We start from the raw sequence: 27,609 nt of genomic DNA on the forward strand, positions 1-27,609 counted from the left end.
ACAAAAATGGCCGACGAGCTAGCTTGTCAAAGAGGGATGCCTCCCCCAACCACAACCATCCACGACATCATCAACTAGGGGCCAATGGATCTCTGGCAAGAACCACCCATTCTGGTCACCGCCCGTCTCAGACGGACCTCCACCCGTAAAATGGCAATGAGAAATGGTGGCCTTTCCACATCAACTGACTTGTAGTCACTATCTGTACTTCACCTTAGTTCGATATAAAGATGGAAGGGAAAATTTACAATAACAAGCATATATCCACAGCATCATGGGACCACGTAGGCATTCTATAGTAGAAGCAAAAACAAAATGGGAAGACACTCAAATTGTTGAAGGCTAAAGGTACACAGAAAGCAGTGCTGGAAGAACTAAAAAATAACAAAAACAACATTTTGATAATGATGATGATGACGACGATGATGATAATGATGGCTGTGATAATGATGGCTGTGATAATGATGTTAACTTAAATCATCATCATCATCATTTACAACAATAATTTAGACATTATTATATAATACACTGCCAAAAACTACAAAAATAATGGAATATACCGCAACACCAATCTTGTGGCTACCGTGCATTATTCAGCAAACTTTCTCATGCCGACTCCAAGAACGCCAGTCAAATTGCTCATCAACTTAGTTATCAGTGTGCTACAATCTCAGATATTCGCAGGATGGCATCTGGAGGGATCTCTCTACCTGGGACTTTGACCTTCAACAGGTTTGAATACCTGTCAAACCGTAAGACAAGGAAATGCTCATTTAACTGCAAACTGAAAACAGGCAAACCCCAGACAAATATCAGCTTAGTTACTTACTCTGACTCTGTAAATAGGTATTGGTGTTCCGAGATGAAAGCTAGTAAAGCCTGTAGCACCGTAACACTAAAACTGAGAAAGGGTGGAAGAAAAAGACAAACATGAAAAATGGTTACTGGTGAAAAACTTTACCTCAAAAGGCAGGTTTAAGAGCTCATAGTATGTCCGGATGCGATCAAGTCTTTGTTGGACAATTTTGCTATCTAATGATGGTATAGCAGCAAGTGCCTACAAAAATATTTACATGGTATTATAGACAACACATCTTTTAATAACTAAGCATTCTTCAAAATATCTAAACGAGCAGCATGATTCAAATCAATCAAGATACAGACGTTAGGAAGAGCCATTTGTTGGCTATATTTATGATATATACTCGACAGACACTATAGTCATTCCATATAGAAGAAGGTGAAGTTTGCAGAACTTGAAAACACATGTTTTCCTCATTTAGTTTCTCTTTCAAAAAAAAAAAATAGTTTCAACCTTGAGAAAATCAAAATTCTTATGGTTCAAGATTAAGTGTCAAACATTTGAATAGGCTTCCAGTAGCTCTAGGACAGCAAGTTCAGAAATTTTACATATGATCTTAGTGTACTAGGCATAATGTTTAGGTTCACAATGGGCTCTCCCCTAATGTCCCCTCCCTTTTAGTGCTGTCTTTGGCATCTTCCTTTCTTTTCATCCTTGCAGTGCTTTGCTGTCACTTTCTCCACACTGTTTCTCCAATGAGCGAGATAATATATCTGTTTTTCTACATCTCCGGGAGTAAATAACCTATGACCCAACTATATGGTGATTAGGGTTGATCCTGATCTGACCCTAACCTAAGCGAGAGCCTAAACTTAAAACAGCTTCAAATATTCATGTCGCAAAGGATGCAGTCAAAGTGTGTGTGTGTGTGTGTGTGTGTGTGCACCCTAATAGGCCGCACCCCAAAGTGGTAAACCACGGGAGACTCAACTGGCCCCACAGTGCTGCCAGTCAAAGCATCAGTTGACTTCTATTGCAAGTTCACAATATCAGCATTTTATGAATATCAATAACTGAATCACTAAAAAACAAGAGAAAATGGGGAACCATAGAAATGCATCAAAGTCATCTAGGGAAAAATAGGAGAAATGAAACTTCTTATCCTAGATGCAAAAAATATTCGTTACATAAGGATTCATTTTATAAACTATACCTGCTCCAGTGCAATGGAATTTCGACATATCTGTTGAACTCCAAAAAGGTTGATGGATTTAATTTCAGATAAAGCCTATGCAGCAAAAGCGACAATTTCTTAGAATGACATGCCACAACATACACTATTAGCAAAACAATAACAGATTTGAATTGAATTTAGAAATAACCTTGATTGACAAATTGGCTGCGACACTGCATATTCCACCAAATATGTAGCTTCGTTTCAGTTCTGCAACAAAGGGGGCAATTTCCTCGTCCCTTCGGGTAATCTGTGAAAAGAAGATATGGAAGGCATAAAATCCTTTGCTTTTGAAAGCTAATTGACCAGAAAAAAGACAGATTGGTAAAGCAAGTGATCATGACACTTAGATATAAGTTCAAATTAAATGTTATGCTAATGCAACTTTCTTCACTATATTACGCAACATAAGAACATTTTTGAATGAAGATTTAAGTACATAGGAAATGTTTTTCTTTCTTTACTATATAATACAAGCGTAAAACAGAGTGAACCTTAATGAAAATCAAGATCTCTGACTTGCAACATGGTACTACCAATAGACATATCTCAAAGGTGTGATGCAGTGTTATCAAAAACACGCCTTGAGGCACAAAAGGCGTGCCTCGCCTTGAGGCTAGGCCCTCTGCGCCTCAAGGTGCCAGCCTGAGGCATGAGGTGCAAAAAAAACAGAGAAGAAGATCATCTTTATTTATTTACTTTTTGTTAGTTTCTTTATTTATTTACCTTTTATTAGTTTCTTTACTTTTATATGTTATATTTATTAGAAGAAGAAGATATACTTTTTATTAGTTTCTTTACTTTTATATGTTATATTTATTAGAAGAAGAAGAAGAAGAAGAAGAAGAAGAAGATATACTTTTTACTAGTTTCTTTCTTTCTTTATTTACTTTTTATTAGTTTCTTTATTTATTTACTTTTTATTAGTTTCTTTACTTTTATATGTTATATTTATTAGTAGAAGAAGAAGAAATACTTTTTATTAGTTTATTTATTTATTTACTTTTATATATTATATTTATTAGTTTCTTTTAGTTTCTTTACATTTATATGTTATATTTATTAGTTTCTTTATTTATTTACTTTTTATTAGTTTCTTTACTTTTTATATGTTAATCTCATATGCTTTAACTTCTATTAATCAGTTTCAGTTTCTTAGTTATTTTTATATGTTATATTTATTAGTTTCTTTATTTATTTACTTTTTATTAGTTTCTTTACTTTTATATGTTATATTTATTAGTTTCTTTATTTATTTACTTTTTATAGGTTAATCTCATATTTTTTAGTACTTATTTGAGCTTTTCTATTGCTTATTGGTTGTTGCTTTATAGGACATTATATTTTTCAATTATATAATTAGTTTTCTAGTTATGTAATCAGTTTCTTAGCTATGTCACAGGGATTCGGCTAGCAGGGTGCCGCACCCGCGCCGGGTGCGTTGACCGCACCCAGGGTCATTTTTGTCCAACTTTTTTTTGGATTTTTTTTTTTTAAAAAAAAAAAAATTTGCCCTATGAAATGGGCTGCGGAATTTTAAAAAAATTCTTTGGGTGGGGGTGGGGGGGGCGGGGGGCGCTGCCCCCCTATAACCCCCCGCCAGGGGCGCCCCCCTTGGACCTGCGCCGGGGGGAGCCCCCGGACCCCCCTTCCTGCAAGGGCAAAAACAATGAATCAGGCTCTACAACTCATCACTTTCATCTTTGGGGACAACCATATAAGATAAAAAAATGGTAAAAAGTAAGTTGGGCATAAATGTCATGGACCTTAACAGCTACCATACATTCATACATATAGACTATACATGATATATATATATATATATATATATATATATATATATATATATATATATATATATATATATATTTTACATTTTTGCCCCTGCCGCACCCCCGCACCCGCACCCATGTGACATAGTTTCTTAGTTACTTTTATATGTTAATCTCATATTTTTAGTACTTATTTGAGATTTTCTATTTTTTATTGGTTGTTACTTCATCAATAAAGCATTTTTTTATTTATTTGTATTTTTAGATATTTTTTTATAATATTTTTAAAGTTTTCAAAATTTTTTTTTGAGGCTTACGCTTTACGCCTCGCCTCAGTTTTTGGTGGAGCACCTCGCTACGCCTCAACGCTTTTGACCACACTGGTCTGATGAGTGTCTAATACTTGCAACTTTGACCTTCTACTAGTTATACAGTATGGTAATGATGTTAGAACCAAAGATAATCTCGTATCTGTGTACTGTAAAACTATGCGCACATACCGGGATCATTAGGAACCTAGTGACCTCTGACACATGAACCAGGACCCTGCTGACTCTGGCCAGCATGAATAACAACAAATTCTGACATACATAATAATAACATAGCATATCAAAATACGTTTCCTAAAGAAATTTCATCCTCTTTACCAATGAAAAATACTTCAAAAACTCATATTCCTTAAATAGATCTGACCCATATGAGTAGGGAAAAGAAAAATCAGCTTCAGAAAAGAACCCAAGAAAGTATGTTCTGATTTTTTTTTTGATATTTATGCGGAGAAACTGCCCCCAGGATCAGAGACCTAGCCACTGGCTCTGCCTGCCATATTTATAATGACTGAACTGGCAGCGTAAAACTCCGTGGGCTTACCCCTTGCACCCAGGACATGCTTCGGCTTGTGCAAGGGATGACACCCATGGGATTTGAACCTAAACCACCTGCCTAGTGGCCTAGGCCCCATTCCACTACGCCAAACCCCTTTGGGGTGTATGTTTATGGAAATGAAAAAAACTATGAACTACATTAGTTTAACTTTCTTATTTCAATCTGAATTCCAAAATAAGCAGTTGCAGTGATCCTCTATATTAGTAACGAATGTTGATTTTCAAACCTGTGCAGTTAATGATATAATGAAGTCATCTGGCTCTTCAGCATCTTGATCATCCACGTACTCCCTGCTTGCCATTTCCTGCTATAAAAAAGTTGGTCAAATAAAGAACATTTAATAAACTAAAGGATGTACCATAAAAAGGAACCTAACCTGTAAATGGAAAATTGTCTCCAACTGCATCTCCACACGTAACACCTTAAGGCATTCAATAGACAAGCTTCTATATTCGTTGGCAAGAGAGGCAAGGCCCTTTGTAAGTGGACCATTTGGTTGTTTATCAGAATACAGAGGATCAGAACTGCTCTTTTCTGGCTGACTTGTTGATCTTAGAGAGGTCTGTCCCAGCCTATTTTCCAACAAAGAGTTCATTTAAACTATACAAACCTTATGCCTACCAAATCACTTATTCAAAGTAGCAGAGAAATGGAATGCATTATCGGATTGAAGAACTTGGGCAAGTTGGACTGTAAGAAAATGAGAGCCTCCAACAATGTTCTCCAAATCACCAAAGTGAATACACAAAAGAGCCACAATAATATCGACCAAAACATCAAAATGAACACACACAAAAACACAAATACTCGCTCACAAAACCCACTCAAAGGGGTACACAAAGAATACTCACAAATGTAAAAAATAATATTTTATTCATGTAGAATCCATGCAAGAAGCATACAGATGAGAGGGGGTTTCACCCCTATATATACCAAATGTTAAGAGCTCCAAAGAGACCTGCTCCAATGATTCTTTTTGACTAGTCAACCATGTGTTGACTAGTCCAACAAGAACTAAAAAATACAAATAAAAGAAACTAGAAAACCTAACCTAGTTATATATATATATATATAGACACACACACACACACTATGTATATACATTTTAACACTTTCCCTCAAACTTACAATTGGATAACCAAAATTTTTCCTTAGAGAAAGTTAAATATAGGAGCAACGAGAGGTTTGGAGAAGAAATCCGCCAATTGGTATTCCGAGGTAACATAGGAAAGATCGATAGTGTTATGTAGATACTTCTCTCGTACATAGTAACAATTCATCTCAATATGTTTGGTACATTTGTGAAAGATCCGGTTGCTGACAATGTAGATGGAACTTTTGTTGCTACAACACATTTGTGAAGCTCCTGTAGTATGAACTACAATATCAATCAACAATCTTCTTAGTCAGACCACCTCCATAGTGGTTGTAGCCATGGTTCGGTATTCTGCTTTAGTCAAAGAGAGAAAGACCTTTTATTGCTTCTTACATCGTCATGAGATCAACGATTCTCCAAAAAAATAACAAAAACCCGTGGTTGAGTGTTGGATATTGGGATCACCTCCCTAGTCAGCATCAATATAAGCAATTAAATCTAAAGATGAAGAAGCAGATTAGAAAAAACTTCGATAAATGAAATTCTTAATATATCTAATAATATACAAAATTGCTCTCTTATGAAGAAAAGTGGGCGTATGCTGAAACTAGCTGGATGTGTGAACTGCATGCTCGATGTCAAATCTCGTAATCGAAAGATATGGCAGTCCCCCAATAAGTTGTTTGTATGGTGTTGAATTTTCAAGTGATTCTCCATCATCAATTTTCATCTTAACATTGACAACTTCGGGAGTGTCAACCTTCTTGTCATTTGAGATTCTAGACCTGACAACAATATCTAAAGCAAATTTAGATTGAATCAATAAATAGCCCCTAGAAGAATAAGCACCTTCAATGCCAAGAAAATATTTTAAAAATTTCAAGTCAGTCATTTCAAAATGAGTCTTAAGAAGTTTCTTAATATGTTCAACTCCCTGTTCGTCTCCTCCGATGATAATCATATCGTCCATATAGAGGAGAAGAATAATCATACTTGCATCGAAAATCTTAACAAACAAAGTTGTGTCACTCAAACAAGATTGAAATCCAATATCAAACATAACTTAACGAAATGTCATACCACGCCTTCTGTGCTTGTTTAAGACAATAAAGGGCTTTATCCAAACGAAGAGTTTTTCCTCTAAGAATAGTAATACTCGGTGGTGCTTCCATATAAACTTCTTCAGCCAAATTTTCATTAAGAAATGCATTCTTAACATCCATCTAATATATATGCCATCTTTTAACAAAGACCAGGGCTACTAAGGTCCTAACTATAGTCATTCTAGCAACTGGGGCAAAAGTTTCTTCATAATCTATTTCACATTCTTGGGAATATCCCTTGGCAACTAATCTGACTTTTTATTTTTCAAGAGTTTCATCACTCTTGCTTTTTACCTTATACACCCATCTACAGTCTATAGGTTTCTTTCCTTGGGGAATGTCTTGAATAGCCCAGGTATTTGCTCTTTCTAAGGCATCTAGCTCTACCCTCATGGATTCTACCAATTCAGAATGTTTTTTTGCTTGAACATAGGTTGAAGGTTGTATAATAAGAATGTATTAATGCAATGTATGCTTGGTACTTAGGTGAAAGCGAGTCATAGGACACAAAATTCTTAGGAGGTTTTGATACTCTAGATGACCTTTTAGTTTCTATTTTTATCTGGTTTCATTATCGATATATCTTTCAAGGGCACATGGATGTTCAAAGTTACTATTACTGGAATATTGTATACAACTTTGATCCTTATAGGATTGCTCTTTCCAAATCATATTATCACAAGATTGGTCTTTACTCACTATATCATCTCTAAGTTCCTAATCTTCATCAAGATCAACATCACAAGTGTTATCTTTTGGAATTAGATTCAACAAAAAAGAATACTCAGTTATTTCCTTAGATTTTACAATTTCAAAAAACCTTTTCTTTTGTATGAAAGACAAATTTCTTGATACATATAGCATTTTATTTTTAAAATCAAAGCATCTATAGCCTTTTTTATTATTTGCATATCCCAAAAAAACACAAGAAATAACACAGTGAGAAAGTTTATCATTCTTAGCAGTAAAAATAAAACATTTACAATAAAAAACTCTCAATTTATAATAATCAAGAATTAGTTTGAAACGTTTTTCAATCGGTGACACATTTTTCAAAGAAGATGGCATCTTGTCAAGGAGATTATAATACCACGTATTTTCACACTTAGTTAAATTGAGATTTTCGAAAATTTGGCCAAGTATAGAGCAAATTTGGTAGCTTCTCGATTTTAGGCCGATGCTTTGGAGTCTGGGCTTGGCCCAGGTCTCATTGTCAAGGCCTAAACGAGCCACTTAAAGCGTGAGAAAAAGTTTTATTTTTTACCTTTAAATTCAAGCAAAATTCAGGTTAATTTCAGAAGCGAAATTTGAGTTATATATTGTTGGATGCGTCTCAAAATTATGAGCATAACGATATTTTATTTTCTTTGATTCGGGCTGCGGTTGGCTCGAAAATCACATTTTTTCAAAAATTGAACAGTTTGTCTGTTCGGATCCGGATTTGGATCGGACCAGATCTGATGGATTTGATCCAAATTAATATGGATTTGGACTCTATCCAAGACACATATTAATCTGGATTTGGATCTTGTATCTGGATCCACAACCAAATACATGCTCGTCGAATTTTCAAATTTAAATTCATTAGATAGCTTTAAATTGGAGTTAATTAATGTTAAGAAGCCTCCCAAGTTAATTTGGTAATTTCTGAAAGCTTCTAGAAATTTATTTATTATTTAATATTAATTAAATAAATAAATAATTAATTTACTTCCAAAAATTTAATTTGACAGTTGTTTAGGACTCTAAGTAGAGCCCTTAAACCCATATAAAATCACTTTAGAAGTGTTCTAGTTCAATAATATAAATATATGTATGGATATGTACACCGTTTTGTTTACAAATAAATATGTATTTTTTTTATGAGCCTATTCGCGTATATAGGACTGTGTTTATAAATGTGCAGATATGTGTGTCACGAATCTGCATATTTATATGAATAGGTAAAGTCCATATGCAGATCCATATGTCTAAGGGAGGTGCAGATCCATGGTTGTTCGTGGATCTGCATATTCCTATTGATGCGCAAATCACTGCATGATTGTGAATCTACATATTCAAATGTGGAGGAATATGCAGATTCATACAACAAACAACAACAACAACAACAACAACAACTACGCCTTCATCCCAAAACAATTGGGGTCAGCGATATGAACCAAAAAAGAAATTCATTTTGGGTCTTCCACATGAATCCTTTTCCTCCAATCATTTCTATCCAACGCCATGTCCTCGGTGAGGTTCAAAGCATTCATATCCTTTCCTATCATCTCCATCCAAGTCTTCCTAGGCCTACCCCGACCTCTTTTAACTAATATATTTTCCCATTTCTCCAACCTTCTAACTGGAGCATCATTAGGCCTTCGCCGAATATGTCCAAACCACCGTAAACGATTCTCTCGCATCTTATTTTCAATGGGTGCAACACCTACCTTCTTACGTATCTCTTCGTTCCGAATCTTATCTTTTATTGTATTTCCACACATCCATCTAAGCATCCGCATCTCAGCTACACTCATTTTTTGAATATGATGTCTCTTGGCAGCCCAACATTCCGTACCATATAGTAAAGCGGGTCTAATAGTCGTCCTATAAAACTTTCCCTTCAACCGCAATGGCATTCTACGATCGCACAACACTCCAGTAGCACTTTTCCATTTCATCCACCCAACCTTTATCCTATGATTTTCATCTCCATCAATTTCTCCATACTTTTGAATGATGGATCCCAAATATTTGAAATAATCATTCACCGGTATATCTTGCTCACCAAGCTTCACTACACTCCCATCACTACTTCGTTGCTTACTAAATCGACATTCCATATATTCAGTCTTACTCTTACTCAACTTAAAACCTTTAGCTTCCAATGTCTGTCTCCATAATTCTAACTTAGCATTAACCCCAGCTCTAGACTCATTAATCAAAACAATATCATCAGCAAACAACATACACCACGGTACATTTTCTTGAATTGATCTCGTAAGCTCATCCATCACTATCGCAAATAGGAAAGGGCTTAAAGCAGATCCTTGATGTAACCCAACCGTTATCGGGAAATTGGTTGTCACCCCTCCACAAGTGCGGACATTGGTTACTACTCCTTCATACATATCTTTAATTATACTAATGTACTTGAGAGAAACACCTTTCTTCATCATTGTCCACCAGAGAACGTCCCTAGGTACTCTATCGTATGCCTTCTCTAAATCAATAAAAACCATATGCAAATCTTTGTTCCTCTCTCTATATCTTTCAATAAGTTGTCTAAGAAGATGTATAGCTTCCATAGTTGATCTTCCAGGCATAAAACCAAATTGATTCTCCGATATCATGACAACCTTCCTCAACCTAGACTCAATCACCCTCTCCCAAAGTTTCATAGTATGACTCATGAGTTTTATACCACGATAGTTTGTGCAATCTTGTATATCACCCTTATTCTTATATAAAGGCACCAAAGTACTCTTCCTCCACTCATTAGGCATCTTATTTGTTCGCCAAATCAAGTTAAAAAGATTTGTCAACCATTCTAAACCTTTCTCTCCCAAGCATTTCCAAGCCTCGATAGGTATACCATTTGGGCCAACTGCCCTTCTTGATTTCATTTTCTTCAAAGCCTCTGCAATTTCTTTCTTTTGAATCTTGCGCATGAAGTCACGATTTATCTCATGAAAAGGAATGGAGAAGTCTCCAAGATCTTGAGCATGACTATCATTAAATAGCTTATCAAAATAATCTTTCCATCTCTCCTTAATCTCCTCATCTTTGACTAAAACCCTTTGCGTTTCATCTTTGATACATCTAACCATACCCAAATCCTTCGATTTCCTATCTCTCATCTTTGCAAGCCTATAAATATCCTTCTCGCCTTCTTTGGTATCCAACTTGTCATAAACCTCCTTATATACCTTAGCCCTCGCGTTTCGAACAACTTTTTTAGCTTCCTTCTTTGCTATCATATACTTCTCCAAATTCTCATTATCACGACTCTTACTTAGATTTCTATAACACTCTCTTTTAACCTTAATAGCTAATTTGACATCCTCGTTCCACCATGATGTATCCTTACCTAGTGGTGCACCGCCTTTAGACTCACCCAATACCTCCTTAGCTACTTTTCTCATACCACCCGCTATCTTATTCCACATTGATTCTGAATCCTCCTCGAGACACCAATCAACTTCCTTAACTACCTGCTCTACAAACATTCCTTGTTTAGCTCCTTTCAGTGCCCACCACTTAATTCTAGGATCTATCCTATGTCTATCCCTTTTGCGGCATTGTCTAATTCTAAGATCTAAAATTAAGACTCTATGTTGTGTAGCTACACTTTCTCCTGGTATAACCTTACAATCGATGCAACAACCCCTATCTCTCTTTCTAAGTAGGAAAAAAATCTATCTGACTCGTATTAACCCCACTTTTAAATGTTACTAGGTGAGACTCCCTCTTCCTAAACCAAGTGTTTGCTAAGATCATATCAAAGGACAAACAAAAATCTAAAATCCTTTCTCCACTTTCATTTCTTTCTCCTATACCATAGCCTCCATGGATATTCTCAAATCCATCCCTACTAATGCCTACATGTCCATTAAGGTCACCGCCGATGAAAAGCTTTTCTCCATAAGATGTCTCTTGTACTACTCCATCTAAATCTTCCCAAAATTGATGCTTAATGGAATCATCTAAACCTACTTGAGGTGCATAAACACTAATAATATTAATAATATCCGTACCTAATACTAATTTAATAAGTAAAATTCTATCACCCTTCCTACGGACCTCAACTACATTATCTATAAACTGACGACTCATAACAATCCCTACTCCATTCCTATTCCTATTTATTCCTGTATACCAAATCTTATATCCCCAAGGTTCTATCACTTTAGCTTTCTCACCTACCCATTTGGTCTCTTGAAGACATAAAATATCAATCTTTCTCCTACACATAACATCTACTAACTCTACCAACTTACCGTAACATCTTTCTCCTACACATAACATCTAATATCCGTACAGAAATTTTGTGCTTTGTGCTTTAGTAAATACATATCGTATATACACAACATATACTGAATTCCTGCATTGGCAGTACAGGTTTCCTTTATACATTTAAGATATCATGGATGCCTACATGGATTTCTTATTTAGTGTTTGTTTATCGTAATGTCTTAAAACAATTTCATAATTGGTATATTTTTTTTTACACCATCTATGCATTGTTGCCTTAGATTGTAAAATTTGAATATGCAAGTTCACATACACACAAACGCACATTTCCTGCACTTACATTTGGTTATTCTTGTCTTTTTAGCAAATTGCAAACACAGCAGAAATCTGCAGGTCTTACTGTTATGGGTCATGTGTATTGTTTTGACTTAACACTACTTAATTTAGTTAAACTATGTGCCCTAGCATCATGATTTATTGCGCTTTAGTTTTGATTATTCTTAGCTTTGCAAGCAAGAGTTGACACCAGAAATATGCATTTATGGACCTGTCAACTGCATTGACTTTGTTGGGTCCCTCTCGCATAGCCAACATATTGGTGTCCTGCTTCTCTAGATAGCTTCCCTTACATTACTGGGCAACTTTGAGAAGGGCACAGTCTCAGCCGACTGCAGTCGGCCGAGCCATGTGCCTGAGAATTTTGGTAACACAAGAAAAATAAATAAATAAAAGAGTTGTTTTTTTTTTTTCTGTTAGAGAATGTAATACTCTAGCGCTTAAATTTGCTACACTATGCTGAATCAAAGTGGTATTGCATAGTTGGATTTTCATGTGCATGTATATAATGAAATTGATATGCTCTTACATGTTCATAATGGCGTGAGTGTTTGCATGTATTAATTGGATCACATTTGGTTTTATGCATGCAAGAAGGATGACATTGCACACATGTCTAGGCTATGTATGACGTGCATGTTCATGATATTAGTGCTTAGTTGTTTCTTATGCATATAAGACCTGAAATTATCATGTCTTGCATGCAGTCACTGACATGAGTATTCACATGTTCAGTTGCATGATTTGTGAATAAAAGCATATATTGGTTCACTTGTTTAATTGAATTGGTTTATGAATAGAAGCATGCATTTAACATGATTATGTGAACTCATACACATGCATATGATATTATTGTTTCATGCACATCCCTGAATTGACATTCATGATTGTGCATTGAAGAGCCTGCGAAATAAATGCATTGGCATGTTCCTAATGATTTTTGCATATAAACGCATAGATGATCAAAATGGATCATCGTAGACCTATGTCACATGAGTGCGGGTGCGGGCACGGGTGCGGGGATTCAGCACTTCTAAAAAACCCGGGTGCGGGGGTGCGGCAGGGAAAAAAATGTAAATATATATATATAAAGGGGGTCGGGGGTTCCCCGACGCTGGTTTTTCTGCTGACAGAAGAACTTTTTTAAAAAAAAATTCGCAGCCCTGACAGACAACTGCTGTCAGCAGCTGACAGACAGCTGCTGTCAGCAGAATTTTTTTTAAAAAAAATTTCGCAGCCCATTTCATAGGGCAAATTTTAAAAAAAAAATCCAAAAAAAAAAATGGACCTAAATGATCCTGGGTGCGGTCAACGCACCCAGGATCGGGTTGACCGCACCCGGTGCCGCACCCGGACCCGCGTCGAGTCGCGTCGACACGGGTGCGGCACCCTGCTAGCCGAATCCCTGTGACATAGTCGTAGACTGTGTGAGCCTTGAACATGTGTTATTCTTTGTTTTAGTTGTTTTATACATTGCAAAAATCAAATGTGATATTATTATTGCATTGTTCTATGTTGCCACGGGCTGTGGTCCCGTAATGAACTTCGTGTATTGATTTGCGAGCTTGTATTAGTAATTCTGCATGTTGAATTGTAATTTAAAAGAAATGGATTAATAACAAGATAAAAGAAATTAAAAAAATAGTGTAATACGTTTCCTTGATGTCCCTTCTATAGTATGGAATCTTGGATATTGCGGTTTTGAAAAATTGTGAGGATACTAGAACTCCGTTGCTTCTGAACCCGATATTGAGGTTCTTCTCCTGACCACGGTTTTAGGGAGAGTCCGTCACTTTACTTGGGAGTGGTGTGTAGATACAATTGTTGTTTTGGTATACCATGAAAGTGACATTATGTTTATTGATTTTCATAGTGTCTCGACATTGGTTGTTGATTTCCAATATTCCGATAGATGGTGTTGATTTCTGATATCGGTCGAGGGCTAAGTTTGAAACTCAATAATAAAATACAACTTATATGCTAAGTTACCCTGAAAACCCTACTTGATCTCGATAATTCTTACCCGTTTGGAGTATCCGCAGGCAACGGTAATTAAAAAGAGAAACTTAAATTGTGTGCATTTAATAGGGACATACATATGAAAAGAAAACTTTGATAAAAAATGATAATTTATTCATGCATTACACTGAAATCATGCATGTTCTTGTTATGCATTAGATTATGCATATTTATGTGTTCCCTTAATTATGATATATTGGTGAATGCATGATGTTCGTTCCCTAATGCATGTTAAATGTCTTTATTGCTTAAATTGTGGTCCTTGTTGTTTATTAAATTGTTTTCTCATGCTTAATAATTGTTCCCTATTTCATGAATAGTTAATTGAGTTATAAATTTGTCATAATTGCATCATTATAAAATATTGTATGAATCTTATTTATGTTTTTTTTGTCATTTATTTCATTAGAGGGATTCGTACACAGAATTCTTTGGATTCTGACACCCTTACTTTTGTGTTTTTCATAGCCTCAGATGCCCAGTGAGGCGACCTGCTTTGACATTTTATTTTCTTATGTCTCAAACTCTATGCATTTTAATAAATAAATGTTAGGTTTGGTATGGTTTGAAAAATGAGTATAAGATCCCTTGTGGTGGTAGTTGTGTTTAACTATAAGGGCTCCGAATTTCTGAGAATATTTTCGCACTTGTTTAAAAAAAATTGTCATTTTTTTATGAGTACGAGTTGGGGTCGTTACATAAATAAACCGGGATCAATGTGGCTTCAACCGAAAAATATTTAGGCACTTGATTTGCAATAAGTAAGGTTCTTGTTGTTTCTATAATATGCCTATATTTTCTTTCAGCCAAACCATTTTGTTGTGGAGTGTAAGGACAAGACTTTTGATTTGTGAAACCATTTAAATCTAAGTAATCTTTAAATTCTTTTAAAAAAAATTCTCCCCCTGAATCAATGTGAAAGATAGAAATATCATCCTTTAATTTATTTTTGACCAAGTTCTGAAGAAATATCATCTTTCAATTTATTTTTGACTAAGTTGTGAAATATTTGAAAATGTAAGAAAACTTCATATTTGTATTTAAGAATAAATCCAAGTATGTCTAGAAAAATCATTAACAAAAACTACATAATACGCAAATTTACCGTTAGATATAATAGGTGTTGGGGCCCAAATATCCGAATGTATTAACCTCATGCAGTCTCCATCTTTAGAAAATACTAAATTTTGGATACATTAGGATGACCAAGCTTTTTATGCCATAAATTCAAATCAAATTTTTGAACATTAAAATAAAAAGTATTCTAGGGTATTTTCAAAAAATCCATATAGTATATGCCTCCCTCTCTTTATGACCTTCCCTAATCAGCTTCCCTGACTAACGATCCTACACTCGACAACCATGAGAGAAGAAGGAAATGTTATACCCATGGTCAGATAATTAAGGATTTAAATTTCATTTAGAAATATATCTAATTTTTGAAATAGAAAATATTCTTAAACTTTAAGAAATATTTTTGAAATTTCCTTTTCCTTTTATCTCAAGAGATGTCCTATTGGCAATTCAAAATTACCTTTTCCTTTTATCTCAAGAGATGTCCTATAAGCAATAAACACATTTGACCTGCTTGAGTTACGACATTCAAATAAAATATCACCATTTGGTGTCATATAAAAAGAAGCACCTAAGTCAAGAAGCCAAAGAGATTTATTGGGATCAGAGAAGCCCAAACAAGAAACCACGGCTCGAGTTGATCAGGATGCTCCTTTGAGTAGAGGTTGAAGAATCTCCACTAGTTGTGTCAAGGGCATGATCCCAATAGATGAATATTGTGTGGTTTTGATATTACTTGACTCTTGTAGAGGTCCAACCGAGGCAAATTTCTTCTCATAAGACCTTTCCAACTTAGAGCAATAGGTTTTGACCTGTCTCGGTTCACGACAATAGCTGATTTTATGGACATGACTTTTGATGTATAACTTCATATTGATTTAATTAATCTTTGAATTCGTTTGATAGGAATTTTCCTCCTAAATCAGTACGAAATATTGAAATATCCTCTTTAAACTTATTTTTGACCATATTCTGAAAGATTTTAAAATGCGAGAAGACTTCATATTTATGTTTAAGAAAATAAATCCAAGTGTGTCGTGTAAAGTCATCTACAAAGATAACATAATAAACAAACTCACCTTTTGATATAATTGGTACAGGACCCCAGACATCATAATGAATCAACTCAAGTGGTCTTGTAGAAACAAAAGTTCTTTTCAGAAAAGGTAATCTTTTCATTTTTCCAAGAATACAATTTTCACATGTAAAAGTTTCAAAGTTACAAAATTTTTTCATGCTCGGAAAGTGTTGAATCTTGGATATACAAGGATGTCCAAATCTTTTGTGCAAAAGATCCAAATCCAATTTTTGAACATTGCAACACAGTGTACTCTTGGGAAAATCCAAAAAATCTATGTAGTATAAGTCTCTTTCTCTATGGCTTTCCCCAATCAGCTTCCCTGACTGGTGATCCTGTACTCGACAATCATGAGAGGAGGAAACATTACATCCATGATCAGTTAACTGAAATACGAATAAAAGGTTTAAATTAAGTTTGAGAATATATCTAATTTTTTGAATACGAAATTTGTTTGAGTTTTGAGAAGAATTTTCAAAACATCCTATTCCTTTAATCTCAAGAGGAGTGTCGTCGACAGTCAAAACGTTTGAACCACTTGAGTTATGATATTGAGACAATAATTCTATGTTAGGGGTCATATGAAAAGATTCACCAGAATCAAGAAGCCAAAGAGGTTTACCTGGATCGGAGATGCTTACTGAAGAGATCGCAGCTCTAGCAGATGGGGAAGCTCCTTTAAGAAGTGGTTGAAGTGCCTCCACTAGCTAAGATAACGACATGCTTCCAATAGATGTTTCTTTTGTCTCTTGTTGGGCTTCAACAATAGCAACCTTCATTTCATAAGTCTTCTTTAACTTTGGGCAGTGCGTCTTGACGTGCCCAGGTTCACGACAATAATAACAAATTACTTCTTTTCTTTCCACCTTACTTCCGTATTTCTCATCATATGTTCTTCCAAAATGTGGAGGTTTATATGGACATACATAATTCCCTGGTCTTGAAACAACTAAAACTGAGTCATCATTATTTTTTGAGATTCTTTTCTTTAGTCGGTTTTATTCCATACTCAATTCTTCAATTGTGTCCTCAATAGAGGGAACTTTCCCTCGATGAAGAAGAGCGGACTTGGTTGTCTCAAATTTCGGTCTTAAACCATTAATAAATTGAAAAAAATGCTCCATATTTATTTGATTTTGGCGAAGCTCTATATCTTGTGGACAATGCTACTTTGGTTCAAGGAGAGCCAATTCTTCCCATAGCTCGAACAAGCTATTATAGTATTCTCTAATACCTTTATCTCCTTGTACCATATTGCAAACCTTTTCTTGAAGATTACATATATGGGCAACATCTTTAAGAGAATACATTCTTTTGAGATGGTCCCAAGCATCATTAGTGTGTTCAAACTTCGCAAGCCTTGAACACTTTTTTATATCCACACTAGAAATGAGCCAAGGCATAATCTTGGCGTGACCCATTTTCCATTCTTTCCACTTTTTCTCATAAGTGAAAACGGCTTTAACTTTTTCTACCTCCGAAAGAGGTATTTCTTTTCTTTCTTCTTTAGTGAGCATTAGTTTAGGTTCCTCATCGGTTCCATCCACTAATCCTCATAGCCCCTTTCCCCAAATGAGGTGCTTCATGATAGAAGCCCATGTTACATAGTTAGAATCACTGAGTTTTATGAGCTTAATGGTGACATTATCATTGTGATCCATTTTACAAGTTTAGGAAAGGAAGAAGGGGAGAAGAAGGAAAGAAAAAGAGAGAAATACACCACCATAAGAAGCAAAAATATCTAGTCTTCCAAGGCTCCAGGCAACTAGCCCTTCAAAGAGGCTTCTTTTCTTTGAGAAAAACACGAATGGCACGCTTTCCAATGCACAAGAAAAACTTCGGACTGATTGCTTCTATCAACCTTGCTCTGATACCATGAAAGAATGTAGCAATCCCTAACAAGGATTGTTTCTTCATCACTCACAAAGAGGATTTATGAAATAAAGGCATTCACATAAAAGAGCTCACACTCATACACAATACCCAAAAGAGGGTATACATAAAATGAAGAACAAGATTTTATAAACTTGGGAGAGAACTCCCACAAAAAATAAAGAACAAAGAATGCTTTACAAGGGGAAACAACCCCATATTTATAGAAGAAGGGGAGAGGACCCACAAGGGAGTCGTTGGACTCCCAATGGCTCTATTAGAGCTGGTGGGAGCCCAAAGGCTCCCTTGGAGCTTCACCTTTTTGACTTGGTCAAAAAGGTGAAGCCTAAAGGTGTCCTAAAAATAGATTTTAAGTGAGTTCTAGTTGGGTTTAAACTAGAACTAAACTAACTAAAAAAAAGAAAAACATTACAAGGGATTACATGAGCTGTCTATGAGATTACATATGAGATATGAGCTATCTATGAGATTACATATGAGATATGAGTTGTCCATGAGATTACATATTTTAACAGCCTCTACCCCTCTTAGTGAGATTTTAGTTGATTTGTGCCAAGAAGAAACTCGCTTGGCCTTAAAAAAGGATATTGATGAAGTACATGCGGTATCTTATGAATCACCTAATTTTTTTTTGAAAAATAATGGAGGTGGAAGAAAAATTATGTCACCATTGTAATGAACCAGGCCATATTCGACCGGATTGCCCTAAGCTCAAGAGAAAGGTGGCTTCTGTTGGAGAGTCTCCAAACAACTCAAGTGAAGATTCAAAGAATGATGGAGATATAAAAGACTATTGCACATCTTACTGAAACACTCCAATAATTCATAAGGATGACTTCTTCTACACCTTCCACTTCCAGTGCCGCAATATTATCCATTCCAGGTATGTCATCTTGGATTCTTGATTCGGGTGTCTCTTTCCATGACTCCAAATGCATCTCTTTTATCAAAACCAAGTCTCAATACTTTTAAATCATTTGTTTCCACTGCCGATGGAGCATCTTTAGATGTTGAAGGAATTGGAAACCTTGAAAAGTATATGGTCAAAACAAAGAATTTTGGGTTCTGAAAATAAGAATTATTCCAAAACATAATTTAAATCTTTTTTCAGTCTCTCAAATCACCAATTTTGGATGTAATGACTCTTTTGCATCTACCCATTGCTATGTGCAGGATCTCCGGTCCAGGAAGTGGATTGGGCAAGGCCATAGAAAAGGAGATCTATACTATATGAATTTTTTGTCTTTGTCATCCAAATCTTTTTGTAACCATGTTCAATCCAAAGATATTGAGACTTGGCACAAGAGGCTTGGACATCCTAGTATTTTCAAGTTTTATCTTTTTTGAAATTTTTTTGTAATGAAAACACATTTACTTGCAATGATTGTATACTTGGTAAAATTCATTCGCTTCTGTATTCACATAGTAACTTTGTTTCGAAAAAACCATTTGAACTTGTGCATTCAGATGTATGGGGACCGACACCTGTTATGTCCAAATGAGGCTATTCATACTATGTTATTTTCATTCATGACTTTACTAGATACACATGGGTGTATTTTATTTAAAACAAATTCGATGGCTTTTCTAATTTTAAGGAATTCCATGTTCTTATTCAAAATCAATTCCAAAACAACATGGCCATTTTTAGATCCGATTCTGGAGGAGAATACATGTTAAAAGAATTTCAAAATTATCTTAAACTAAATGACATTATACATCAAAGATCTTGTCCAAAAACTCATCAACAAAATGGTCTAGCCAAAAGGAAACATCAACATTTAATTGAAACGACAAGAACTCTTCTTGTTTCTAAAAATGTTCCTAAAAATTTTTAGGCCGAAGCTATTCTTACCGCAACTTATCTTATAAATCGTATGCCTTCCTCTTCATTAAAAAATGTTTTCCCTTTTGAAAAATTATTTAAAATGTCTCCGGATTATAAAAGATTAAGAATTTTTGGATGTAAATGCTTTGTTCTATTTCAAGAACAAGATAAATTATTACCAAAAGCTCTTGAATGTGCTTTCATTGGCTATTATGAAAATCAAAAGGTTATAGGTGTTATGATGTACGAAACAATAAGCTTTATGTCTCAAGAAATGTAACCTTTCTTGAAGAACAAAATGGTTTTATAATTCAAACATTTAAAGAAGACATTAATTACTCATTCCTATTTGACTTAATACCTAGAACTAAGTCCCAAAATGATTTAATTTGCGACAATATTTGTAATGATAAGTCACATCACAATGATGATATGTCGCATATTATTGATGATTCTCAAAATGAGAGTCTTAATGATGCTAACGTATATACCCGACGTGAGGAAAATAAACATCAAAGTGTTTTTAAAAGATACTCTTAAGATTTCTCCTTAGAAGAACAAGTTGAAGAAAACCAACTTAGGAGATCCTCTCGAAATAGTAGACCTCCACAAAAATTTATGTCATATGATTCCTTCTCTTCAACATATACAACTTGTCTAATGACAATATATTCCTATTATGAGCCTTCCACGTTTAAAGAAGCTAAGGAACAACTATATTAGATTGATGCTATGAAACTTGAGTTAGAGGCACTTAACAACGCAAACACGTGGACCGTTGTAGGTCAACCCTTAGGTATAAAGGCTATTGGATGTAAATGGGTATATAAGGTCAAAACTAAGAGTGATGGAACTCTAGAAAGATACAAAGATAGGTTAGTTGCTAAAGGATACACCTAAAAATATATGATTGATTATCAAGAAACCTTTGCCCCAATAGCTAGAATGACTATTGTGCAAACTTTGATCGCTTTAGCATCTATTAAACAATGGTCTATTTATTAACTTGCTGTTAAAAATGCTTTTTTAAATGAAAATCTTTGTGAAGAAGTTTTTATGGATCCTTCGCCGGGTCTTGAGTTTGGAAAAAAGAATGTTCTAAAACTCAACAAAGCTCTTTGCGGTCTCAAGCAAGCTCTCAAAGCTTGATATGATTTGTTTAGCAAAGTGGTTATTGCTAATGGTTTTTCTTCTTGCTATATTGATACTGTTTTGTTTGTTAAGACTTCAGGAGAATATATAACCATCCTATTATTATATGTGGATGATATGATCATTACTGGTAGGGGTGGCAAAATCTGACCCGACCCGCCAACCCGCTTCTTAGCCGAGTTAGGGTTTGGCTTAAATGGGTTCATGTCGTAAACGGGTCGACCCACCTAACCCGTTTATTAAACGGGTCGTGTTCGTGTTAGGGGTATGCCAACCCGCCAACCCATTTAATAAACGGGTTAGGCGGGCGGGTCAACCCGTTTACACGAACCCGTTTATATTTAAAATGGCAGATGGTCACCAATCTCGACCATATCCTGGTTGAAGCCCCCTCTCAAAACCCTAGCCCTGTCTCCTCCGACAATGGTGGCGGTTCTTGAACCGTAGTCGTTCCCCTCTGCTCTGTCGCGACCCCTGTTCCTCTTCCCATCAGACCATGGGGAACCCCCACATCTGCGTCACCATGTACGACAGTGTTGCTATTCCCCCGTGCAGTAGAAACAACGATGGTGGCCCAACTGCCTCCGCCGCCACCACCACCACCACAACTTGCATCGTCCGATGGTCGGAGACCGCTAGAGGAGAAGCTTCCCAGTTCCCCGACACCCGGGAAGGAGCACAGCTCGTCGCTCCTCCTGTCGCTTGCGGAGGTCGCCCGTATAGTCGACACAGAGCCCAACCGTGCCATCAAAGCGCTCTCTCGATTGCGTGAGGCTTCGTCAGAAACCGGCGACCCTACAAACCGCGTCGCCTTCCATTTCATCGAAGCCCATTTATTAAATGGGTTAACCGTGTCGTGTTCGTGTTTGCCACATCCAACCGGATCGTGTTCGTGTTGAGGTATTCTGACCCGCCAACCCGACCCGATTGCCACCCCTAATTACTGGTAATGATAAACAGAGCATTGAGCTTATTAAAAATATTCTAAAAGAAAATTTTGATATGTCTGACCTTGGTTTTCTAAGATATTTTTTAGGGATTGAAGTAGCGTACTCTCCTCGAGAATATGTTCCATCTCAGATGAAACTTGCATCAGACATTATTGCTAAGTCTGAATTAACTGACGACAAGAAAGTGGAGACTCCGAAAGTAATCAACGCCATGATAAGAGCCAATGATGAAACTCCTTTAGTAGATCCCACTCCTTATCGCCAGTTGATTGGTTCACTAACTTATTTGTCTATCACCATTCAAGATATTATTCATGTTGTTCACAATGCAAGTCAATCCAAGACCGCTCCTACTTCAATCCACATGGCGGCAGTTACGAGAATTATCAGATATTTGAAGGGCACAGTAACAAAAGGACTATTCTTATCCTCCTCTTCATCTCGTAATTTGCTTGCTTATACTGACTCTAATTGGGGGTAACCCCGATCGTATTTCTACAACAAGATATTGTGTGTTTCTTAGTGAATCACTTATTTCTTAAAGATCTAAGAAGCAACAAAAAGTTTCTCTTTCTTCCATAGAGGCTGAGTATCGGGCGATGACCACCAATACTACTGAACTTGTTTGATTGAGAAGTTTGCACAAGGACATGGGCATCTTCTTCTCCACTCCTTCGAAGTTGTGTTGCGACAACAAGAGTGCTATTTACATTGCTAGCAACCACACCTTCCATGAACGAACAAAGTAGATAAAGATGGATTGTCACTATGTTCGTGATGAATTTTTACGAGGTACCATTCAACTACCCTATATTACTTCCGAGTATCAGCTAGCGGACTTCTTCACCAAAGCTTTGCTCTCGCCTCGCTTCTACTTTCTCTTAAGCAAACTCTCGGTGATCTCACCATGTGTTCGAGGGGGGGTGTTAAATTATGTTGAATATATATATATATATATATAAAGAGAGAGAGAGATTTACTAGGGGTAAAATAGACTTTTTATACCTTCACGCATATTCACTTAGAATATGTTTTCTTTTTCTTTTTCTTTTCCTTTTCCTTTTTTACTTTTTCTTTTGTCATTAAAGTGGGCCCACATATGAATGTTGGACCACTCCAACGGTCATAAATATTTATGATCGTTGGAGGGGCTCAAACGTTCATATGAGAGCCCCTCCTTGGTCCTCTCTTGTATATAAATAAAGGGCTATCCCCTTTGTAAACTTAAGCTTATTTGAAGCTATTCTTAAGTGAAGAATCTATATTTTTTTTAGTTCCTCTCTCTTTTATGTTCATCGCCACTTTGTGGCTTATTGTAATCTTGTCCATTAGTGGCTATTTTATTGTATGTGTGGGCATGTGTTAGTCACTTTGTGACATTATCTCTTTTCTTTAGCATTTCGTGTCAGAAATCCCCTCTCATTTGTATGCTTCTTGCATGGATTCTACATGAATAAAATATTATTTTTTACATTTGTGAGTGTTCTTTGTGTGCCCCTTTGAGTGGTTTTGTGAGTGAGCCTATTTGTGGTTCTTTGTGTGTTCATTTTGATATTTTGGTGGATCTTATCATGACTCTTTTGTGTATCCACTTTGGTGATTTTGAGAACATTATTGGAGGCTCTCATTTCCTTACATGGTATTAGAGCTTGGTGGTTCAAAGCTTCTTGTTGATGTTTTTGGAATCACAATCACAGTTGCATACTTGAAGATTCGAATCCAAGTGTTTGTGGGTTCTTTTGGTGGTGCTTGATCAGTGTTGCTTCTACTTCAAATCTTGTGGAAGTGTGATCATGCTTGCTTTCTCTTTCGTGCTTCTCTTCTTTATCCTTTTTCTCTCTCTCTATTCTCTTTCTTACTCTCGAAAAATGGATGACAAAGTATCACCATTGTGCCCATGAAATCGAGTGACTCTATGTAACATGGTATTCAATATTGAAGCACCAAATTTGGGGCAAAGGGTTGTGGGGACTAGTAGACGAATCCGATCCAGAGCCTAAATTAGTTCTCACCAAAGTAGAAAAAGAGATTGAAGTTTCTCTCACGGAGGATGAAAAATCCAAAATCTTAGCCAGGTATGAGAAAAAATGAAAAGAATAGAGGATGGGACATGCCAAGGTCATGTCTTAGCTCATTAGTAGTGTTGATATAAAAAAATGTTCAAAGTCTTGCAAAGTTTGACCATGCAAATAAAGCTTGGGAATATCTTCCTTGTGTCTTTTTAGAATATGCAAGTCATCAAAAGGGTTATAGATGTTTTGACTTTAAAAATAACAGATTACATGTCTCAAGAAACGTATCCTTCTTAGAAAATGAAAGTCCATTTGAAACCAAAGCATCTGCAGAAACAGATGAGTATTCCGTTCTATTTGATTTAGTCTCAAAGAATGAAGAATGTAACGTTGAGCAAGATGATGAAAGTGATATTTCTCCTATTGAACCAATTAGCGATAACCAAAAGTTCATTCAATATTCTAGACGAGGAAATTCAGAAAGACCATGTGCCCTTGAGAGGTACTCTGTAGAATCAGAACCCGAGGTGTCAACAAGAAAATCCACTAGGATCTCAAAAATTCCTGAGAAATTTGTGCCATATAAATCTTTTTCGCCAAAATTTCAAGCCTTTATAGCCTTAATTCACTCCTATGAAGAACCTTCCAATTATGCTATAACCAAAACCCAACCAGAATGGGTAAGATCCATGCAAGTGGAATTAGAAGCCTTAGAAAAGGCAAACACTTGGACTATACAAGAATTTCCGCCTAACAAGAAACCTATTGATTGTTGATGGGTTTACAAAGTAAAGACTAAAAGCGATGGCAATCTTGAGCGGTTTAAGGTTAGATTAGTTGCCAAAGGCTACACTCAAGAATATGGAATAGATTATGAAAAAACTTTTGCTCCAGTAGCCAAAATGACCACAGTTAGAATCCTAATTGGCCTAGCGTCTATAAAGCAATGGTCTATATATCAAATGGATGTTAAGAATGCGTTCCTAAATGGTAGTTTAACTTAAGAAGTATACATGGATCCACCACCAAGAATTGATGTTCCTAAAGGAAAAACTCTTCGTCTAAATATAGCCTTGTATGGACTTAAACAAGCCCCAAAGGCTTGGTATGATAAATTTAGCAAGGTGATGCTTGATTTTGGTTTTCAATCTTGTCTTACTGACACTGTTTTGTTTGTTAAGAATTCTAATACAGGTATCATTATCCTCCTTCTCTACGTCGACGATATGATCATCACTGGCAGTGACAAACAGGGAGTTTGCAATATTAAAAAAATTCTCAAAACTCACTTTGAAATGAGTGATTTGGGTTTCTTAAAGTACTTTCTTGGTATAGAAGTTGTTTATTCTTCTAGAAGATATTTGCTAAAACAATCTAAGTTTGCTTTGGATATTGTTGTCAGGTCAGGTATTTCAGATGAAAGACATGTGCACACTCAAGAAGTTGTAAATGTCAAGATGAAAAGTGATGATGGAGAACCTCTTGAAAACCCAACTCCGTATAGACAACTCATCGGGGCTGTCATACCTTTCCATTACAAGACCTGACATTGCACATGTTGTCCATACAACAAGTCAATTTCAACATGCTCCAACCTCTCTCCATATGGGAGCCGTTTTGCGAATTATCAAATACGTTAAAAATTCTATATCTCGGGGTCTATTTTTGTCTGCTTCTTCTAATCTCAAGCTTCTTGCTTATACTGATGCAGATTGGGGAGGTGATCCGAATGATCGTCATTCAACGACAAGTTTTTGTGTCTTCTTGGGGGAATCGTTGATCTCATGGAGATGTAAGAAGCAACATAAAATATCCCTTTCATCAACAAAGGCTGAATACAGAGCAATGATTACTACAACTATGGAAGTAGTCTGGCTTCGATGACTGCTTTCTGACATGGGAGTTGAAAGTTTAGAAGCATCCGACATGTATTGTGACAACAAGAGCTCTATCTACATTGCAAGCAATCGGACATTCCACGAACGTACCAAGCATATAGAAATGGATTATCATTATGTTCGGGAGGAATTTTTGCGCGGCACCATCAATCTTCCCTATGTTGCTTCTGAATACCAGCTGGCTAATTTCTTCACTAATCCTCTTGCTGCTCCTAGATTTCACTTTCTCTTAAGCAAACTTTTGGTTATCCAACCGTAAGTTTGAGGGGGTGTTAAAATATGTAATCTCATAGACAGCTCATATCTCATATGTAATCTCATAGATAGCTCAAGTAATCCCTTGTAATGTTTTTTTGTTTTTAGTTAGTTTAGTTCTAGTTTAAACCCAACTAGAACTCACTTAAAATCTATTTTTAGGACACCTTTAGGCTTCACCTTTTTTACTCCAAGGGAGTCGTTGGGCTCCCAACAACTCTAATAGAGCTGTTGGGAGTCCAACGACTCCCTTGTGGCTCCTCTCCCCTTCTATAAATATGGGGTTGTTTCCCCTTGTAAAGCATTCTTTGTTCTTTATTTTTTGTGGGAGTTCTCTCCCAAGTTTATGAAATCTTGTTCTTCATTTTATGTATACCCTCTTTTGGGTATTGTGTATGAGTGTGAGCTCTTTTATGTGAATGTCTTTGTTTCATAAATCCTCTTTGTGAGTGTTGAAGAAATAATCCTTGTTAGGGATTGCTACATTCTTTCAAAGGCCCTATGAAGAAGGGACCCTCTTAGTTTTCAAACTCGGGACGAAGCCCACGAATAAATTGGAAAAATCTTTCTCTTTCCATTTGCTCTTGCCTCATGACAATAGCACTTCCTTCCCATTATGGTTCGAGAAGGGCAAGTTCATCTCATAATGAGGACATGGCACTATAGTAGTCCCTAATACTCATGTCTCCTTGCTTAGTTTCTCTTACCTATTCTTGCAAGAATAATTGTCTAGCAAGATCACGTTGGGTGTACATACCTATCATAAAAAAATACGCTTCATTGGCTTTTTTGAATTTTGCAAGATTGGCGCATCTTTAGCTCCACATTGTTCATGAACCATGCCAATATCTTGGCATGCTCACTTTCCTAATCTTTTATTTTTTATTGATACTCTTGAATAGCTTTGGCCTTCGCTTCTTCGTATAAGGCTTTCTTTCTTTGTAAGCTTCAATTGTGGTTCCGAAATGGTTCCACACATAACCCCAAAGTTTTTTACCTTTGAGATTGTTCTCCATGGTGGCCGCCCACATTAGATAATTTGTTTCATTCAATTTGAATGAGAGATCTATTTTTGAGTCCTTGTTGGCCATCTTTGAAGAAGATCAATGAAGAGCAAAAAGATGTGATACTACTATCTTCAAATATGATTAAGAGGGGAGTCAATGATGCTTTCACAACCAAGGCTCTGATACCATGACACGAAATGCTAAAGAAAAGAGATAATGTCACAAAGTGACTAACACATGCACACGCATACAAGCAAAT

At 36.1% G+C, this 27,609-nt stretch overlaps 1 protein-coding gene across 2 annotated transcripts in view; it reads right to left on the minus strand.

The window, feature by feature from the left end:
• Positions 1-296: 296 nt before the first annotated feature.
• The window catches only part of SEC8 (subunit of exocyst complex 8), a 138,964-nt gene continuing 111,651 nt past the window's right edge, over positions 297-27,609 (minus strand). Inside the window, exons 21-27 of one of the 2 annotated variants that reach the window (XM_089985603.1) lie at positions 5,070-5,265; positions 4,920-4,997; positions 2,185-2,286; positions 2,016-2,090; positions 962-1,057; positions 830-879; positions 297-742 (exon numbers count right to left, since the gene is read on the minus strand). In XM_089985603.1, coding sequence (XP_089841729.1) covers positions 655-742; positions 830-879; positions 962-1,057; positions 2,016-2,090; positions 2,185-2,286; positions 4,920-4,997; positions 5,070-5,265 — 685 coding nt within the window. In that variant the 3' untranslated portion in view covers positions 297-654. Of the gene's footprint in view, positions 743-829; positions 880-961; positions 1,058-2,015; positions 2,091-2,184; positions 2,287-4,919; positions 5,001-5,069; positions 5,266-27,609 lie in introns of both variants that reach the window. The other variant, XM_089985602.1, reaches the window with a different exon arrangement.

This window comes from Nuphar pumila, chromosome 13 (assembly GCF_984573655.1).
Source record: "Nuphar pumila chromosome 13, dmNupPumi1.hap1.1, whole genome shotgun sequence".
NCBI lineage: Eukaryota > Viridiplantae > Streptophyta > Magnoliopsida > Nymphaeales > Nymphaeaceae > Nuphar > Nuphar pumila.